General features: G+C 39.4%; 1 protein-coding gene and 1 non-coding gene across 2 annotated transcripts; one reads left to right on the plus strand and one right to left on the minus strand.

Annotated features, from left to right (window-relative positions):
- Positions 1–705: 705 nt before the first annotated feature.
- Positions 706–798, plus strand: trnar-ucu. The gene is made up of 2 exons: positions 706–742; positions 763–798. It is a non-coding gene; the product is annotated as a tRNA-Arg (tRNA).
- Positions 799–10445: 9647 nt separating this feature from the next.
- On the minus strand, positions 10446–15032 carry LOC118778869 (homeobox protein Hox-C1a-like). The gene is made up of 2 exons (XM_036530648.1): positions 14390–15032; positions 10446–10930 (listed from the first exon to the last, which is right to left on the minus strand). The coding sequence occupies exons 1-2, from the start codon at positions 15030–15032 to the stop codon at positions 10446–10448; spliced, it is 1128 nt and encodes a 375-aa protein (XP_036386541.1).
- Positions 15033–21625: the final 6593 nt, after the last annotated feature.

Genomic DNA, 21625 nt, shown 5'->3' on the forward strand with positions numbered 1-21625 from the left:
CAAACGATTAGTCTGTGAAGAGTGAAATTTGCACGTGTTCAGCGTTTGGGGACATGTTGTAAATTATACTTGACTTCTCTCTCATGTTCGTTTACTGAATTGAACACTTCTTTATATTCATTGGACGAGAGACGAAAACTCATACAGCATACAGAAAACTGCCACAACAGAGCAGTGTACTCTTCCCCCGTCTCTTCCGGATTCCAGAGATCATTACAAAACGCCGTACTGTTGATTCGCGGTTTACCCTTTAATGTGATGTTAATTTTTTAAATGTCACATTAGTTGTTTGGGTAGTTTATTTCGAACGAAAATAAAAGTAACAGTTGTGCTTAAAGGGCCACTTGTTGCTGCTATGACCAAAGCTAACAAAAAGAAGGAAAATATGAACATAGGCCTAACCCACAAATGGCGGCGGTTTACAGTACTGAAATTGTCACTGACCCCTTAAAAAAGTCAAAAGCTAACAAAAAAATCAAGAAGACCATCCGCAATGTTAAATTCGGAAACATTTTTTACTCCATGTTTAGTAGGCTACTGTCTTCTAGTCTACATGTTTTGAGTTTTCTCATTTTATTTGTACAATAATTTTATTCGCATTATTAATTGATGACGCTGTTTACATTATTGATTGAAATTGATACATTTATAGAGGTTGTATTGAGCACCACGTCCAAAACCCCTCAAACTATCACACGCACGTGTGGCTCTGTGGCGCAATGGATAGCGCATTGGACTTCTAGTCAAGCACTATGAGAGGTGATTCAAAGGTTGTGGGTTCGAGTCCCACCAGAGTCGCTTTTTCTGGACAGTTACTAAAAACTAAATTCCAACCGACATCAAAGCACAGATTTGAGCGAAATTTGTTTTATATATATGAATAGTGAAATTAAAACATACAATGTCATTCACGCCAACAAATAAAATATGCAGCGTTATCAACACTGCTAGACAGCTAGCTAACAAGCTGTTGAGGACAATGTTTTGAATTCATTCCTGGCTAGCAAGTGATTTTGTCAATGATACTCTCACACACATTTATTGTGCTACTTATACTGAGCTGCCTGACTTGTTAAAACAACTCTGCCTTCCAGCTAGCTATCCCGAGAAAGTAGCTGGTATCCCAGCTACCTAGTTAGTTTGCACATTTCACACAGCGAAAAAATGCAATCGTGTGAAGTTTTACGTAAGGACACTGTTTGGAAGAAAATTAAAACTATGGTGTGTCCGCGTCTGGTATTTCTAGAAACATATCTCTCGGAAAGTATTCTTAGACAACATTAGTTAAGTGAAAGTTCCGTGTCACTCGCTTGTTGCTTTCGACGCGCTCGCTCTCGTCCACGCCATCTAAAAACGTGCGTGATAGTGCACGAGGCGCTTTCGGTTTTGTGAGCGTGGATTCAGCTCTATGGGAGATGGGGCAACATGGAAACGTAAATCATTGTACTGTACAACAAGCAACAAGTTATTGAGCCGAACCACTACCCTTACGAGTTGATTGACGTGCGTTCATCTGTCATTTCCTCGACAAGCTAAGTCAACAAGAAAGAAATCACCCACTTTATAACATGTAATTTACCGCTTTTCAAACTACAATGTATTTAACAATCTGAGAGTGTCGAAGATTATCGGTTGAGATGATTAGGCCAGCCAGCCAGAAATCAGGCTGAATGTAATGTCTATTGCACGTTCCGCTACCAGTCAACGTCAACGTTTTGGGCGGCGCTGTAAGATGGAGTTGAAATGGATACTGATAGAGTACTGATAGATTCTAAGAGTTCAGAGTCGTCAAATTTAATTCGAAGTTTATACATAGACTGGTTTATACTCACTTTGACATGTTTATACTTTTGCAAATGATAAAAGGGACCCATTGTTTTGTGGGTATAGGGTTGCATGCATAAGAAATAATTGGAAAACTAATGCACTGTTACACATAGGTGTTAATGTTATAGGCCACACCAAAGAAATAGACGGATTACTCTTTGGGAGGTCGTTAGAGAGGTATCATATACTTGCTTGATGATTTTATCCCATAAATTCCTGAGTGGCTGTAGCCGTCTCATTGTTATCGTTCCACGGAGGTGTTTGCAGTTGGCTGTCTCATAAAATGCTGTCTTTTGGCGGATCAGTGCTTTCTCTGTGCTGCTCTCGTCTGGCGTTTCATCAGAAACAAATAAGCAAACTCAGCGGGGCTTTGCGATGTAAGATTGAGCAGAGCTGTGCTTCGCAGCGAGCCCAGCAAGCTAGTGTCACCAGGGGTACTGTACCAGTGAGGCTGAGAGAAGCGGCTGGTTAGAAACAAATGGAAGGGTGCTGAATGACAGAGAAGGGCACTGGAAGCAGCGACCATCACTCAGTAGACTGGCACCATCCAAGCGAGAGATGCGAATAGCACTCAATCATACCATACGCGTTTCCCAGTGAAAGAAACAATGTACAGGTTGTTCAACTTAATGCAATTGACACAGTGTGTGTATGATGAACTTCATCAAGCTGCCACAGTGGTGTGGTTCATATCTATTCAGAATGATGCAGCACAGAGTGTAATGACAGCCATAGTGTGTGTATGTGTGTGTTTGCGTGCTATACTGTATGGTTTAACACAGATACTAACCACGATGTGCCAAATCTGTGATTTTTTTTCAGAATAAATAGTTACCTCATTTATGATTATCACAAATTACATAAAGGTCTCTGCATATTAAAATAGAATATTGGAATGTAAACTGTTAGCAACGATGGTATAGGTTTATTAAAGTATCGGGGTAAAGTGACACAGAAATATGTCTCAAAACAAACTGTGTCTCGGGGTTAACCACCAAATGACCACATTTAATAGGCTACTGTTCAACAGGGAGGAAAGAAATGGTGACTATAACGCCAGAACAGAGTTTCGAACGCTTGCCAGTCACCACAGTGGCATATCCTAAGTGGGCGTGGCATGCAAGAGGTCCTCCCATCCCGTGAGCGCTATAGTTAATAATTTACATTTTTAAAATTTTAATTTAGAATTTTTCACTCGGTTGTTGGGTAGGATTGAGTATTTTTAGTGGTTGTAAAAACAAAACTACGGGAAAATAAATGGTCGCATTTAATTGCACAAACGACAGCAAACGCAAGAAGTTTTGCTACAGTTCCTAACAATCATCAAAATGAAATTGCTTAAGGTTGGAAGGATAAGAAAGCTCAAATGCTCGTTGAATACGTGCTTTTTGTTTCGATTTTCATATACTCCATTATGTTGACGAATTTCCTTCTTTTACTGGCAATGAATTATTTGCATCTTGTATTAATTCTGCAGATTCGTGTTTGAATGTTCCGTATATTGCCTACTTCGATACCCTCACGCGCCTCACAAATAAAATAAATGAGTAAATAAATAAATAAATAAATAAGTAATAATAATAATAATGCATGTAACTCCCAGTCTCTTTTAATGATGGATAAAGAATTTTGTGTGACCAGGGAATGGTGCGCTGCTTCTAGGTCTCCAAATAGGCTACTAGAACTTTAGTTCGTCAGTATGGTGCTACATCGTGATGCTCCAGTCCGAACTCGCTAAAAGAGGAAGTTAGTGAGCTAGCATTTATCAACGTATTTGGCTTTGAAGAGATTTAGCGAATTTACAAACGAAAAGGCCCTGATTTGGGAGCAATCGATACTGCACTTAGGCCAGGAAATGCAACCTCAGCACGCCTTCGATTCCTAGAGCACCAATTTTGCCATCAGGACGACAAACTCCCACGTAAAAAGGTCTGCTTAATCCCTCATCTGAATAGAACAGCAGAGGAAGCGATTCAGTGCACGTGTGGGATTAGAATGGCAAACATCCCTTGTGTTTGGTATAGCACACGTGCACAGTGTCATGAATCTATGCTAATTCATGACAACAGGGTGTTGACCGTAATTCAAGTGTTTGGAGCAGGGCTTGTAGTGGAAAAGACAGTAGCATACTCTTTATTTTATATTAGATAAAATTAGACTGCTACATTCTTAACAATACTTAAAGTTGCACGCTACACATGTACTGAGAAAAACAATGGGTTTTATGCTTTAATGTTTTATACGAATGCTCGATTCACATAAAGTTCTAGCTATAGGCCTATATAGCTCTAGCTATATTTTAAATAGCCTACTTTGGAAATTGGAGTGTGAAGGAAATATAAAGTCAAAAAGCCTTTTTAAAATAAACAACATTCCAAAGTTTTATTTTATGAAGTGTCCTTCGTCCACGATTAATATAATGCATACATTCGATCAATGATCTTAATGTAGTACGGCTGTCGCGATCTGTCATGCGGGCTTCTAACATCGATTGGTTCGGACCCGAGCCAAAGCGTCAGTAAATAGGGAAGCACACTTCTACATAGTGATTTGTCCTTTAACAAATGTCATCTAGAGCCAATTTATTTGAAGGGGACTGATTTATGTGCAAGCATATCCTGCGTGCAAAGCTGCACTGGGTTAAACTACGGAAAACAACAAAATAAATGGTATGGCTTATAGATTTATAACATACCAATTACGAAATGCTGCGTCAATAACTCATTGTCCATACTCGTCTTTATATTTTTGATGTAAGAGCTTAAAAAACTGCTAGATCATATAGGTTAGTGATATCCAGATGGAAAATAACCTTTCTGAGCTGCATAAGTCATACGAAGATGTTTTTTGTGACGTTGTCACACTGTACCCATCAGTTTTGGTAATGGTTTGTCCAGATAAACATTTTCGTCTTTTGGAGACGTTTAAATTCAGAGGTACTAATTGTTCGTCATTTTTGTCAGACTCTAATGTATTGGGGAAGACGAAATGGTATGTGTTTAATAATGTAATGTTTTAAACGACTTTTATCAAAATACATAGTATACTGTTAATGCTGTATGTTGCTGTATAAGTAATCAAGATGTCTGCTAAATATCGATGATTATCTAGCAATACTACTTATAACACAAATGGATACGTATAGATATTATTACCTAATACATTTTATTAACGTATGACAAAGCACGTTACCGCGCGTGTTAAGGAAACAAATGCAAATTTGTATCAGTTTCTAAAAGACCCTATGGCTGAAGACGATAAATATATCTTAGGACACACGAATGTGGTTGATCATATATTATTGGAATTCGACAAAAAAAAACAAAGACGCACGACACACAGGACCCCTATCAATCTTTTAAGTTTGTATACGGTATGGTAACTGTATTTGTAGCGAGATGTGGCATTTTAAGTCTCGTGAAACGATTAGAGGTAGCCTATAATGAAAACAAATGTTTCTTAGAGTGGCTTCTGGGTAATTGATTAAAAGACCTACTGAATTTCTAGAAAGTTTGCGCAAATGAATGCAGACTCTTGACTCCGACAGGCTGTGACCGGGTCAACATTGTCTCTTGGCGAGTCACAGGTCAAGAGGTGAAAGTTGAACCAGGCAGTAAACAACACTCGTATATGACAAGGAATGATATTGAATTATGTAGTTACACAATGATGCAGCTACCACAGGAGAATAAGGCTTGTTTGAATGATTTCAATAAGTCAGGTCATAAACAATGCATACATCAATTCAAGGTAAGCAGAACTTAAGCACACGCACACATTCACTCTGTTTTACACCTCCAATTTCTGTTTATATCTCGCAAAACTCCTATTATAAGCCAGTGGCGAAATTGTGAAATATTTAAATATACTTTGTTTACCAAATTATATTTCCTGGATCACACATGAGCGTATGAAAACCACTATGTTTAGATGATTACTATGCTGCAGGTTATAATTTCAAATTCTGAATAAAATGTTCATATGATTCATGCGTTTATTTCACATTTGCAGTCCACAAAGGGACAACTCGGGCAAAAGGTTGATTCAGTCCGATCACAAAGAGGTCCAACCGATGAGATCGAATCATCCCCCTTGTCTCACTCCAACTTTAGTCAATCCAAACTAAATGAAAGCGAGCACTTCCATTTTTACTTTTAATGAAAGAAGATCACAGAACCTTTTGTCAGTTCGGGGATATTTCCATGGGTTTGCGTTACATGATACAAAAACGAAACAGACAAAAATAGTGACTAGAGTGCGCGCTTTAGTAAAAAAAATTCTTTGGCAAATGACTTAATTATGAATGGATGCAAAATATTCCAAAATTATCTTAACCACACAAGATGGTCACGCCAAGAAAATTGATTTAACAAATAAATTATGTTCCTGTGATCATATTGATCCGCATGAATTCTACTTTTCTTGTTCTCTGGTTTTACATGTAGGCCTAAATGGACAACAAAACAGATTAAAAAACGCAGAACACCTGAAACACAAGTCGTGGAAGTTTCCAGGCCCATAAATATACTGATTAAAAGAGCAAAACTCACATTTTCAGAGGTGCTGACCGGTGGGATTCAAAATAATAAAAAAGGAAAAAGTGGTTGCATAATCCCAGTTGAAATCGCTTGTTATTTATGTAAACCACAGTAAATTGAAATCACAAGCGAACGGATTTAACGGCATGCGTTTTTTCTGCTATAATAATAACGCACTGTAGAAGCACATTTCGTGATTTCTCGTCCTAATAAATATCTTACTGCGCAATAACGATAATGCCAGAAGATTAAATAGATTTCGCAAAGCCGTTATTCAGTTGTTCTGCCTTGAATTGTGAAATATTATAAGTTTATAATACAATATAATAATACAACACATTGCGGCAATATATGAAAGTCGTAGGCTACTATTACTGTTGCTACTAGTGTGTACAATCAGTTAGAATGAAATAAAAAAAAAATAAAATGATATAAATTTTGTTTAAGAATGCTTTGACTTGGCAATGATAATAAATTGCCTTAAGATTAAAGAAACTATCAAAATCATCTGATGCAAAACAATGTCAAATATCAATATAAAACTCAATGGAAATAGTGACGATATATTTGAAGGCAAATAGGCTACATGCAACTCATTCTGACTTCAAGCCTTATTTTATCCATTCACATCGCGGTTTGCTTTGATTGGCAAATATAAACAACACCCGCAGAAAAAAGGGGTTCTGTGAAGGACAAAAAATCTTCTTTGATGTGTCCCTCGGGTAAAACCCTTTGGGTGCGAGATTTAAAACTCTCATTAACGTCCGGTTATTTTCAGGACCCTTGGCAAATTGTAGTATAAAAACCATCTTCCGAGATAAATGCTATATGCGGTTCTTTGTATTTCCATCCACAAAGAATCCTCTTTGAGTCATAAGGAACCATTTATTTGAAAATGATTCTTCAGTTACAAACAGCACATACAACCAGTAAATGTAAACATGTTTTCTTACACATTATCACGGAATGCATGATCACTGAAACCAACAAAAATAATGTGGAAATGGAAAATGTTACAGGACACATGCTTAAATGCACCCATCAAAATTTCACATTTAAGAACACGGGTTCCCAATAAATAAAAAATAAATAAACAATAGAATAAAAAAGTCGGTTGCTGCATTTTAATGAGATATGCATATGCACTCCATTTGGTAGCCTATAATAAACCGTAATAAATTTGGCTTGAATTTTTGTGAACGGTTACAAACTGGAATATCAGTAGTGGGGGAATGTGAAACTGAGAGTACAGACCCACGTTTCTTCATCAACACCGAAATCTCTGGATTCAGTCAACATTTGTGCTTAATTTGACTCAGTGTAATCTTTTTCCAATGCAAACACGTTTTTCCATTAATTTTTGTGGTCTGCACACTGACTAAATTAAGCTGTCAGAGCAATTTACGATACATGACGCTATCCATTCTGACATTAAATTAAGGTAACTTTGCGATTATTATTCATTTGTAAAGGCTTTCGTTAATGAAAGAGAACAAGATGAGACAAAATGTATCTTTTGTTTCATTGAATACCCCCAAAATAAACATAATGCATACATACGCAAACATATTTGGACTATCTGTTCCGGCATTGTGTGTTGAACATATTAAGTTTAAAGAAGATAACAAGGGGACGATGAGCCACAACCATACATCCTCATCGGTTTGATTCCACTCCATCTGTACGTGATACCAAGGACTGTATAACGTAAGTTGTTTTCCTTCATTTCCGTGTTTTCAGACGACATAACAAATTAATCGTTTAGAAGATATATTTCAAGTGGCGCACAACAAACAGTTCAGAGTTTTCATTAAAACGTAAGTTGGATGATAGTATATAATTATATAATAATCTTATTGATATTGTCTTATGCTCTGCTTCAAGAACTGTAACTGTAAAGAATTCATTCAAAAGGCAAAAAGGTAACCATTGACGTTCTTGTTCTTGTTTTTGTTATACATTTTTGTTTAATTTAAAACCATTTCAGGCATTTGTGTATAGTATGACAAAAAGACAATCAAGTCAACTGTCTGTTAAGGTCAAGCTTCTCTGAATTACGCTTAGGTTAGACATACCACTTTCACGGTGTGTGTGCGAAAGCAAATGTGTGTGTCCGCAACAGACGGGCAGTGACACCGATGTGTCAAATTGTGTCATGTTTTGTGGCAATGGATACTAGCTACAGGCACACGCGATCACCTCCCCGCGACACACACAGAGGGACCCCCTCCCCTGACACGTCGTCCCCCCCGCTTCAAAAAATTAGCACACATACACAAAGCCATCACGTCATAACAGAAATTCTAAGAAGCACGGAGAAGTTGGTATTAACACAGGCATTTTTACATTTGCTAACACTCCAATCGTTACGCTTCGTTTGGTGTGGCTCGTAAATAGGCCAACAACAGCCATTTTAAATGAATTTAAATGAATTACCTTGAGCATGGACTGTTGGGTATGTCATGACATGGCAGACCTTTGAACAGTAGAAGCGACAACAACTTATTACCTGCTTCATAATTGCTATATACTGATTCTTCTAACTACAGAGTCCTTGTGCTGTATCGTTTGGCTTATACACCATATGAATTGAATAATCGTAGCTTACATCTATATTTTCAGCAAACTAACTGAAATTCAAAAAAATGAAAACAAAACAAAACCGCGCTGGCTGCAACTGTTTGCTTTATTAGTAGGCAACTGATATGTAGTCGTATATATCACATTTTACTACATAATGGCTTCGAGAACAATTTCACTTGCCAAAAAGGTTTCATGGGAATTTAAAGGAATCCACTGATTCAATTTCGGTCGTGTAGGGAACACACTGAAACGTGATATATTTGGATTTAGGCTTAGAGAGCGTGTAACAGTCTTCGTTTTCAAATGTACCGTGTTCACGCAGTACAGAGTTACACTTTGATGTCAGATAGATGTAAAGTTCATGTCACTGCAGGCTAACTTCAAGGCACTGAGATTGACCGGTTCCTGTAGTTCCGGAACGCACACAGCTCACCGGGAAAGAGCGTTTTGTTCATGGCCATATTTTAGGAACTTGAGCTGACACAAAACAAATTAAGATGGCATGACCGTTTTTCTGTACTAGCATAATATGAATTAAATGTGCACCTATATTTTCTTACATGGTAACTAAAACCGAGGTGTGATAAAATTTCATCTCCGTGGCAAAATTTATAACATCAGTCCAAATTCAAAAGAGAATCAAATGCGTTGCTGATTCTTTACCTTTCGTTTTCTTCTGAAAAATAAAGCAATATTATTTGCAGCTTGATCGTTATAACATCTGACATTTGCCCACAATCGACAATCGATTGCCTAAATCGATAGATTGGAAACAAATGTTTTCCATGAAGAAATTGATACGATTATCGTTTACTGTTGAATAAAATGCTGTAAAAAAGTGCTGTAGACGGAGCATTCTCGTAACAAAATCCAGCCAAACCATGCATGGAGCTTGGATGGGGGTTACATATATCCCTTAGACAAAATTTCAACGTCCACAAATTTTAAACGTCCTTCTATTAAAGTCGAACATGGAGAGACAAAACTGCAGATTTAATTTAAATAATTTTGGGAATGTGTCAGCAAAATTGATAGCGACATTGTGCTTGTGCTCTGGGTGTGAAAGTGAAAGGCTGAACGTTCAAAGCGAAAATTATTTACACACACCTGTGTTTGTGAATGTACTGATTGTGCATAGCAGTCATACATGAGGCACTGGTATAGGAACTTCATTGCTACATTTATAGCTCTTCTGCCTACGTTGTCCACCCTGGTATCACAGAAAACTGATTCTGCTCAGCATCCTGATTTTTTAAGTGCAAATATACAACCAGACAAGTTAACCCGCGATTTTAAGTTGATTGTGACTCATTCCATCTGGGAGTTTCTTTTATGTACAACGATTTCCTTTACATTCTCTGAACGACATGCAACTCTGAAAATAGCATAGCATAAACTTAATAAAAATCAAGCTGATTATATATATATATATATACAGAGAGAGATAGTGTGTGTGTGTGTGTCAGTTAGCATATAATAACTATTATACAATATAACTCATAATGGGGTGATAGCATCAGAGGCATTGCAACAGGCCTCAGTCTGTATTGAAGGTGGCGGGCTGCCAGTTAATATGTCTGGAGGTAAGAGCTGGTGCGGTGGGGGGGAGGGGGCGGGTGAGGAGCCTTGGTCGGACGGCGAATCTTCAGGGCTGCTGCTGGAGGACGGCGGGGGTCCAAGCACCAGGCCCTCCCTTTCCCTCCTCTTCTGCTTCATGCGTCTGTTCTGGAACCAGATCTTCACCTGGGTCTCGTTGAGCTGCATGGCACTGGCGATCTCCACCCGCCTGGCTCGCGTCAGGTACTTGTTGAAGTGGAACTCTTTCTCCAGCTCCGTCAGCTGTTTGGTGGTAAAGCTGGTCCTCGGGGTGCCGTTGACCACATGCCCGTTCTGCGCGACATTTTTGCGAATATCCTTCCCGCCGTCTGCGCTGGGGCCGGTTCCAAAGTACCTCGCAGCATTGACCTCTGGGAACTGCTTCGCTATAACGACATATCAAGGTGAAGTATATGTACACGTTAACAAGGATATACATACACAAACACTGACGTGATTAACGACATTACTGTATAGGAAAACTGTCGATGACGCATGGACAGACATTAATTGGGTATTTCAACAAAACCATGCCTAAATGTCCCACTCCTTCATATCGAAAGAAAAAACATCAAGTTATGATGCACAGTTCGATTACATAAACACATATTTTATATTAACGGACAAACCTAAAGGCATAAGAGATTATCAAAGAAAGCGCTTAAAATGGGATATATTTACACAAACGCCTTCTCTTGTCCCTATAAGCTCTGAAATAATAAGCACATTAATTGATAGGAGATCACACTTACAGCTTCTGTCCAATGAGAATCATCAGTAGTTTGAACCCTTTCCCCGCTTCACGCGCGTACGCACCCGCAGGACACTGTATCTGACCGGAACTGGAGTTAAGAGTTAAGACCAGTAGGACAGTGGAACCTATTCGTAAGGCCAGGTGTTAACTATTTATTACAGAATAATTTCACCTTTTACGGGTTTTACGAACAGTGCCATTTTAAAACATTTATGGCCATTACGACTAGTTAAAAATTGTCACATTGGGAAGCAAATTATTCTCATCCAAGGCGTTTAGTGTTTATGCTCGACAAAGGTATTTAATGGGAACACAAGTTAAGCGCTTTGATGTGCTTGTGAGCGCGAGAGGGGAAAAATCCACTCCCACAATCTAATGGGCATAATAATGGGCAATACGAGCTAACCTTCAATTACCTTATGAGTGAGAACCAGTCTGTTTCCATTATACTATCGAAACTGGTTTTCATCTCTATCTTAAGACATTTGGTCCGAGTCGAAAACACTTAAGTGTTTCCTACTCTACATGTTCGCATGACTAGGGTAACTACGGTCACTCACCCGAGTGACTTCGGGTTTAACCACAACTGTTTCTATGGAAGAGCTCTTTTCTTTCTAATGTAGGTTTAGGTCTGGTAAGCAGTTACCAAAACTGTACGAAAATGTGTCCTTCGAAGTGAAATACCTTATCTCAAGCGATATCTTTGGGTGTTGGATACATATGTCCACACACCGCTCATCAGCACCCAGGGCGTCACAAACAAAGAGAAACAACACAGTTTTATTTGAGTCTTCAGTGTGCTAGAAGGTGAAGAGTATATGAGTTATTTTGTAAATGGCTGGAAATTAGAAAAAGAACAACTGCCCAGAGACATTTGCTTTCTGATGTAATCACACAGACATACTAATTTACGACTCTCGAGACGACTGAAATGATCCAAAAGGCATTAACGATTCAAAGGTAAGTATTTGAAGAATAACCCTCGGACAACCACAAAATTTCACTTAGAGACTTTGAGGTAAATGTTTCACTCAACAAGAGCGAGGGAAAGAGGAAACAGAAGGAGAAGAGAAAATATCCATACCCACTGGGTCACTAATTTTTGCCATCAACCCACAGTTAGGCAATGACAAGCCATAACTGAGCAATGTCGCAGTAAGTATGAGTAAAAACCGATATTATATGGCGTTATCATATTTTACACTTCTCCATGAAACGCATTCACCTCCTCTTTAAATGTATGCCACCCCTCCCTCCCTCCCACACACACACACACACACACACACACACACACACACACACACACTTTCAGACACAAGAAACAAAATATTAAACCAATAATCATAACCACTGCTTTCACTCCAAGTATGATTTAAACTTACAAACGGCATGCCGCGTGTCTGTAACTTGAAACGCAAAATGCCTGGCCTCAAATTAAATGGCATGTCTCCATATAAGGCAGCGTTGCATGTGTTTGTATGAAGCGTTCTGATCTTAATGGTTTATTAGTGGTTTTTAAAGTTCATACCAACATTGTGTAGCTTTATTATTGTTGACCTCAACGTTGTCATCCTTAATAGTTACAGGAAGCCGTTTCAACCTCAAAGACGTTTGGCCTTAACTCTCAGTTGGCTATCTTTATGTGGGCAACATTTTCGTTTCTTCTTCTCTACTTTTAAACAATATTTCACCTTTACATAAACGTAGTCGTCCTGTTCAAGTAACGCTATCTTAATTTTGGTAGTAACAGTAGAGGCCAACTGACTTTACCGTTGGATTGATTCGTCCCTCTAATCAAACACGCCTAATCAATATTGTTTTATGGATGACAATTTAATATTATTGAAATCAGCAGGTATTGACTATAACTGACGCTAAACCCGTTACTGTAAGGGCAGATCATTTTGAGTATTGTTCAACAGCCCCCAGCTGAAACTATGTCTGAAAAGTAGGAAAAAAAACTAAACTAAGGATATTGCCTTAAAAATCGCTATTGACGTCGAAATGTATTTATCCGCCCACCATATCCCTGCATACGTACAATTATTAACATCGTTTTTTCTAATTTGCAGGACAAAACTGAACTGTCACCGACCGCGTCACAGATAAGAACATAAAACCATAACATACACAAAAAATGGAATCGGAAATATTGGAGCATGGCCATGGCACCAATGATTTTAGAAATGGAGACGTGGATGCAGCATTCTTTCGTTTTAAAGAAGAGCAATGGCTAAACACAACAACTACTTGAACTGTTACTGATTTTCAGGGCCAGGTTGGAACCTGCTATGCTATCAGTGACCGGTACACAGGACATGCGGCAACAGCCTGGTCCACCTGCTATGTACGACTGAAGCAACCTTACGAGTTCCATTGACCTGACATGACCAAAATATCAAATAACAACAGCACGGTCAGGCTTCACATAAACGAATTAAAAACCGGATTATTCGAAGAAAGCATGTTTTATTATATTTATTCATATACAGGATATCGTGTATCCTTTTTATAAGATATGTGAAAAGTGTAATCTTCGCATTTTTCTGATGCGAGAAACCATATTCCTGCCACAACACTTGAAATGTGTCACCTAAGCATTAAAGTGTAGTTTCAAGATTTATTGTCTAAGTGTGGTTCCATGCAACATACGGGCATTTTCTACGTTCGCACCACTAGGGCTGCAAATTGCTACAGAGGGTACCGGCAGTTCAAACATGGAAGCTCTTCATATTTAAAACTAGACTGGAAGCTTCAGTACCGGACGAGGGTGCCCTCTGTTTAGATGATGTCTTTTTGGCATCTAAGCTGTATTCTTGTTTAAGAAAACGAGTATGTATCCTATCTATTACATCAACTATGAGAGTAGGACAAATATGTATGTTAGTTAAAACAGCGAGGCAAGGACTGGAACGACGAAGATAGATGACAAATCTCGTTTTTCGAATAGCAAAGGATAAATTAACAGGGCCCTCGTGTCACATAACTGACTCAGTTTTAGGGCACTTCACACTAGTGGGGGTAGTATTTATTCCATTTATACTTACAGAGCACCGAGGCATTGTGGATAAGCGACTTCCATATTACTCGCTTTGTAACTCACCTATCCTGTGTTGGTTTCGTTTAACTTTCATCCACTGAAAAGTTTTGCTGGTGTAACTGCTGTCAGGTTGCGGGCTGGCGTCGTCCAGATGACCGTGACCGTCCGTGACTGTCAGGTGAATCTTTGTTATCTCCTGGGAGCAAAGCTCAGAGTGCGTCTTAATTGACCCCAATCCAGAGTGCAGTACAGAGAAGTTAACGGGACTCTCCTTCGGGGGTGGAAATCCGGGAGTGCTGAAATTCAGATCCTCGATATGGGGGTAGGAAGCTGAGGGGTGAGGCAGGTGAGAGCAGGGCGCTGAGGAAGGGCACCCCTGATTTTGCCTGTAAGTGGATGCGGCCGCCGTCCCGGCCCCGAAGGCAACGTGGAGGCTCCCCGCGTGGAAAGCGTCACTTGTGCTCGCAAACCCATAGTGCTGAAGTTGGGTGGGCGTGGGATTGGTCAGTGATGAGACGCGGTGCTGCAGAGGAAACTCCGTGCCAACCACATAGCGCCCTTCTTCGTTACCACAGCTAAATTTTGAACTTGTTCTTTGGTTTAAGTGTGAGAGTCTGGCCTCCGCTGGAAAGTAAACCCCAGCGTGCTGTGCATTGCTGTCCCCGCCGCATATTAACTCTTGGTAGGAATTCATTCTCGCTGCTACTTTCGCATCCTTTCACGCACTGTCCTCTCCCCGGCACTTATGCAGCACATCACTTACTCAGCGTACCAGCCGAAGGGGAAACAAATATTGCCTGGAAATTCGATCCGTGATTGAAAGAGATGACGTGCCCTCTCTGTTTTGGCCAATAGCACTCCTTGTCAGCGGAAGGGATACTTTGATGGACTAATGCAGACTACTTGTAATTTAACTCACTAGCAAAGGCAAAAAGAAACGAACGACTGCCGATTACCAAGACACATGGACCCAAACTCTGTTCTATTTCATAAATATTTTTTGCAGACAAACTACTTTTGCTGTTGGTGTCACCCACGATGGAGCTTGACCATCGGTCTATGTGCTTACCGAGCGGCACACGTAGGTGAGTTTATTATGGTAAGTGTAACATTCACAGGGCATGTGGTACTGTACAGGCCTGTATTTTGTATTATTAAAATATAAGATTTTTTTTCGGAACAATAGAAAATTCTGTTCAATTTCCATTGAAAACATAGCTGACATGTTTAGTAACATAACATAAACGATTAAATAAGAGCATTTAAAGAAAATCACAATAAAAATATATGGGCATTGGAGCCCTTGTGAGAGTGCTTCCTTCGTGTTTTATCTAGCCCATACGTCGTATAAATCAGGTATGCTTTATGTAAATATTGTACAGGTGTGTAATATCAGTAAGACCGTCGCTGACTGACAGTAACTTTTACCCGGCTATATGAATATATTATTAGTGATGGAGGACGCAAAAAGCAGATTCTCCGCTCTCTAGTTTTGGGTTAACATCCTTAAACATTAAAAACTGACGAACAATGTCCAAAATTCTAAATGTTCAGGATGCTTATATCGTGTACTTCGTGTACTGATTTGCAGTTTTTCACTGAGGTCATGGCTCATTCGCTTCATTGAGGAGACTTTAAGAAGGCATGCGTCAATATATGCGTCGTTATCTTTTCAACTGTGGCTTTAAGGTCCATCTAGTAAGGCGTGGTTGTTAATACTCCACAGATTGCGGACACGGCTTCCGACCTCCTGCATTAACAAGTTGTGACTCATAAAATATTAAAGCTCTTAGCTCCACATCGATTTTATGCGAAGTCAGTCGATGGTGAATTCGCTTTGCATTTATACTGCCTGTTGCAGACGCTCAAAAGCACGGCTCGTGCCCCCTGCCCTCGTCTAATTCCAAGGAACGGTGTAGGATCATTAGTATGCAGATTTTTAAAACTTTCTTTAGATATATATACCCCACACCACGCTCATCCCTTGCCAACACTTGCAGACACGCGTGATAGTGACATGGCTTAATTTCATGCCGTTTAATTGACGTGTATAGCGTTATCGCCACATTAATCTTTGCAGCCCTCTTCTCAGATCAGCATTTCGAAGAGAGGACCCAAACCACGGGTTTCTGGATTCAAAGGTCGTGACCAGGGCAACCTGCAGAGGCATGTTCTGATGTGCCTACAAACCATGGTTCACGTAATCAGTTTGCAGAAATAAATCGATGGTCTCAGGGTAGTGTTGCAGACTGACCCTTGCTTCTTAAGATTAGGATGCAGAAATGCTCCTCTGCTCAGGCAGACTGCAAAACACAGACCTGGTTAAAAAGACATCTAACAAAATGGCCTCTGCGCTGCCATTTTTTTCTGCAATGAGCTTTAATGGATCCCACAAGAATATTGAAACCACAGGATGTAGGTAAAAAGCTATTACATACAGTGTAATACAGTTGAAACCATGCAAACTGCTGTGATCATTTGTAACTTTTACTAAATTACATCATCCTACATCTGTGTACAGTGTACAGTTTACCCAATGTCTGTGCGGCCTATGTGTTTCATTTCCTCAAATAGCATTACAGGTATGCCCATAGTATTTTTGTGCTGGGTATCTTCATGTATTTTACAATTGTTTTTTACTTATTGTACATTTTATGTTATTAGGTAAGATCCTCCTCCTCACCATCTTCATCACCACAATCATCATTATCATCATCATTTTTATCATTGTCATTGTCATAATCTGCCCATCAATCTTCTATTGACAAGAACAGAAGTATGTATTTTTGTAGCCTACATTACTTTTATGTAAATGAAGTATACCAGTACATTTTGCCAGTGTTTTTGAGGTGGCCTGCATTGCATTTAACTAATTAATGTGCTCTTCAAAAGCAGATATCAATGCCAATCAACTCACATGTTGCATGATGCAACATTTTTCCTCCTGAAAATAAATAAGTAAATATCAGCAGTGAAAGATAATCCCCATGGAACTCATTTAGAATTCATGGGCATACACAGGTCTTAAGTGAAGGAGGTAAAGTGGCCATCCTCTAGCTTGCCATTTTAGCAGTGCCTTTTTAGAGTCATATAAAACCCTGTAGAGTGAGTGTCATACAGAATCCAGCATTGCTGAAAACATTGAGTCCTTTTTGTCAGGCCACTTCTTGAAGGGGCCTTCCCTTCAGAATTCACCATTGGGGTCCTGCTAAAATTCTGAAATTAATGGAGCTGTTGTTAATAATCATGTTTATGCAGTGCATGGGTATTAATCATCACTATGGTCCAAAAAGAATCTATATGCATACACACACTCACAGGGTGTTTCTTCATGATACAAGACTTTCAAATACATTCAGGATGAAAGGAGTAAACATGCCATGTGTTAATGTAGACTGTTTGACAGTAGATTGAATCAGACTGGTTTATTCATGGTGACAAAAAAACTCCTGATTTTGGAAAAAATAAAACACAACTGTCTTCAATGAGACATTACCAGAGGTAAACTTCTAGCAGCTCTCAGTAACCTGTGAAGGTGCCTACCAGAGGAGAAGCTTAAACAATTGTTAATTGCAGTAGGTGATTATTTTTCTAGGCACTGACATGATCTTGTTCATTACCTTTAATGAAAGTAATAATGCAATTAATTTCTTAATTCGTTTTAGGGAGGATTCATTTAAAGCACACAACAATATAGCATTAAAATTCAATCACTTTTTTTGTGCTCAGACAGCATTTTTCATTCATTTCAGCTTGAAAAAAAACCAGATCTGCTGTGTGGTTTATGAAGCTGAGTAACGACATAGGTAAATTACTGGTGCATATTGCATTACAAGGGAACAACACAGAAATGGTTTCAAAGGCAGTTTGGATTCTTTCATATTTTCCTGTTTCATACAGGATCCTGCTGTCTCATACTGTAGCTGCTTAACTTAATGATTACACATCAATGGCTTAATATTCTATCTTTAAAATTTCTGGAACTTATATTAGATGGTGATGTCACATTGTGGGTAATTGTAACTTTAATACCAGGCTCACAGTGGCTCACAGTACCAGAAGTCTGGTATACTGCTGTGTTGAAAAGAGGCCGTGTATGTATGAGAGAGAAAGCGAGAGAAAAATGCAATCATGTATTTTTACAGGTTTTATTAGCATATAGAAATGAACTTAAAATTTTGAACTCTTGACTTCCTGTTTATTCTTGTAAAACTGTGAGGTGTCAGACTGAGGGAACCTAATAACTTTTTTGTAAGTAGGTGCTCGGGGCTAGCGCCCAGTTTTGGTGCAAACTTGCAGAAACGTTGTGAACCAGCAGCTGGACAAGTGTATTGCACAGGCCTACCATGCACACATGCACGCATTTGGATGAGGAATGGCAGATGGTGAAAGAACAGCAGCTCCCACATCAAGCCTGCCTGTGTTTTCAGAGTGGCAGAATGAACATAACACTGAATCCGGTTCAGATGGCTTTTTTGCATGTCTCACTGTAGTATTCCAAAACACACAGGAAAAATCATCCAGGGACCTGGGCAACTTTCTCCCAGGCGAATTACGTTTTGCTGTCAGATCTCACTATTAGTCTCTCTGTAAGGCAGGACTGCTCTTAAAGAGCAGTCATTTAAGCTCCTCTCAAGCTTGACACCTCCCTATCAACCGTGTTTAGCTATAAAATGCTGTTGTTGTTGTAATAGTCATTTGCCAACTGTGTGCTTAACACTAAGCTCTGGTGCAACTAAAGTGATGAAATGTTGTTTTCTTATTAATCAGGATGTACATTAAAAGGAAGAGTTTAAATGTTGATTTTCATTTGTGTATATTTTATGGTTTTAATCATAGCTTTAATCTGTCTTAAAAGCTTAACTGATAATAACCAATTTGAAAATAATGGTGGAAAACTGAATGCTTTTGTTTTCATCAGTAGTTACAGTAGTCATAGGTATAGTAATAGCAGCGTTATTCAGACAAACAAAATATATATCTTCTTATTAAATGTTGCTTTGCGTTTTTGGCAGATTATGTTCACCCCACAAGATTTAAACAGATAGAGCAAACTTTGTTTTGATTTGTGTGTATGTGTGAGTTTGAGCGTGTTTATGAGTGGTTGCAGGTATGTGCATCTGTTTTTAATCGTGTGTATCTGCTTATGTGTGAGTGTGTGTATGCGTGTGCCTTGTTCACACATTGTTATTGTGGGGTATATCGTCTCAGGCTCAAAAGATGAATTCAGCACTACAAATTTGGGATAGCACAAGATGATACCAAAATAGCCTAACAATAATAAAAGCAATAACGGAAAAAATCATCTTAATTTTCATGGTCATTATCTGATGTGGTCGGTTAAGGTTTATTAGCTGCCGGCGATCGCAGAGTGGTTTGAAAATACATTTACAAATAATCAGCAGAATCATATAACATATGCTTACAACATATAGAGATGCATACATGGTCCCAGCTGGGGGAGGTAATGGCTTTCTGCAGGCAGCAGTGACTGAGTGAAATAGCTTCCTTGGTACATTTGCATGATATACTTATCCATCTTTGTGCCAATGGCGGGGTCGTACAAGGTTCACCTGCTTGCTTGTTTCTCTCTCTTCGGTTCAGTGAATAAATCTCTACAGCTCTCTGTGTACTGCCTGAATATAAATTCGCTCACAGTCGATCACAGATGTGAGGACACTAGAGACAGCATTTGTAGGCTAAAGCCACATATGGGTAGAGATTTTAAAAAAGGTCCTCAGACAGCTAGTAGCCTACGTCCACCCTCTGTAGGAATATGCAAATTCTTGCGATGGTGAAATGCAGAATTGAATCAGCAGGGTTAAAGCGCAGGGCAGAATTTCACCATGTACAGCGCTTGTCAAGGTTCTGTGCTAATAAACCCGCACCTTAATCTGAACTAGAATTAACAACGATTTTCCAGGTGAATGTGTTCCCATCAGATAGCTACAGGAGCAGAGGAGGGTAGCAATATTCATGAGCAGGCAGACTTCTTGTTGGCACTGTGTTCCATATTAGCACTCTTTGGGACTAAATTGCTTGTTTGTCAGTCCACTGTTAGTAATCAGGGCTTGTTGCCATGTAAAACAGCTGTGCATTACTAAAATCATTCGAAAATGCATACTCAAGTTTGCATGAGCGTTCTTCAGCTATGGCAAAATCAGCAGCCCAGCATGTTCCAGCACTGGTACGCTTTCTTCTTCACTGTAGCTGTGCATCCCGTTCTTGATAGAAATCAGATACGCCCCCCTGCATTTCCATTTTCAGTGCTGGTTTCTGAAGCTCTGTCTTCACTCTGCCTGTTGTCACCTCCACGGCATGTTCAGTGTGCCTCAGATCTCACAATCTCTTCGAAGGTAATACTTTGCATCAAAAAGCAGAAAAATGTTAAACATCAAAGTAATAAATAACTCAAGGGGACGCTTAAGTCTGTATGGAGCTCTTATTAGCCTGCTAGTGCAGTATGGCTGGGAAATACTGAATGGAATAATGTATAAAATGCAGAATGCAGCAGAAAACATTCATCTTTATTTAATGATAGAGGTTTACTAAATGATTCAAAAACTGAAGATACAGATATATATTTAGTAGCAGTATCATAAGATATCATAGATATCATAAGACCAAGATTCTGCTTGGTGCTAGAGTACTGTGGAAGTCATATAGTCAAAGGGTAGAGACTGCAAAGGGTTTCCTTCAGCACTGTCTGTGAACTTTGTGTGAAACTGTGCAGGAACATGGCAAATGTGGCAAGGCCATATCAGGCCTGTATGAAAATAGGGCTCCAGTAATAACAAATATGTTTCCCAGGACTCATAAAGTGACACTATTTGCAGGTACAGATGTAAATGAACCCAACATTTCATTTCTAGGTGATCTCACAACTCTAGGTGTGGCCTGATTACGTGTGAAGTTCTGTCACAGGAGTGACTGAGACACAAACGCGGACCATGCAATTCTCAGGTTCTGGGTGTTTATTGAAACGGCAGGCAGTTCGTGCGAAGACAGGCAGGGTTCAAAACACAGAGAAGCAGTCCGGGGGCAAATCCAAGTCGGGGAATCGGAGCAGACAGAGCAGGTGAGAAATCGAGCGATGGAGTCCAGGTGGCAGGCAGAAATCGTAGTCGGGATGCAGGCAGGAAAAGCAACAACGGCAAAACACAGGAACAAACTAAGGAGGGGACAAAACAAGTCGAAACACTGAAACACACTAGCAACAAGACAGAGACATGCAGGGAAGATATAGGGCTGGGGTGACGAAGAGATGGGTTGCAGGTGTGCTGGCAG

This window comes from Megalops cyprinoides, chromosome 6 (genome assembly GCF_013368585.1).
Source record: "Megalops cyprinoides isolate fMegCyp1 chromosome 6, fMegCyp1.pri, whole genome shotgun sequence".
Classification (NCBI taxonomy): Eukaryota; Metazoa; Chordata; class Actinopteri; order Elopiformes; family Megalopidae; genus Megalops; species Megalops cyprinoides.

Coding starts and splice junctions, on each gene's coding strand:
- LOC118778869 (XM_036530648.1), bottom strand. CDS start 15,032: ATGAATTCCTACCAAGAGTTAATATGCGGCGGGGACAGCAATGCACAG. Junction 10,931..14,389: donor CAGGATAGGTGAGTTACAAA/GCGAGTAATATG, acceptor ATGTCGTTATAG/CGAAGCAGTTCCCAGAGGTC.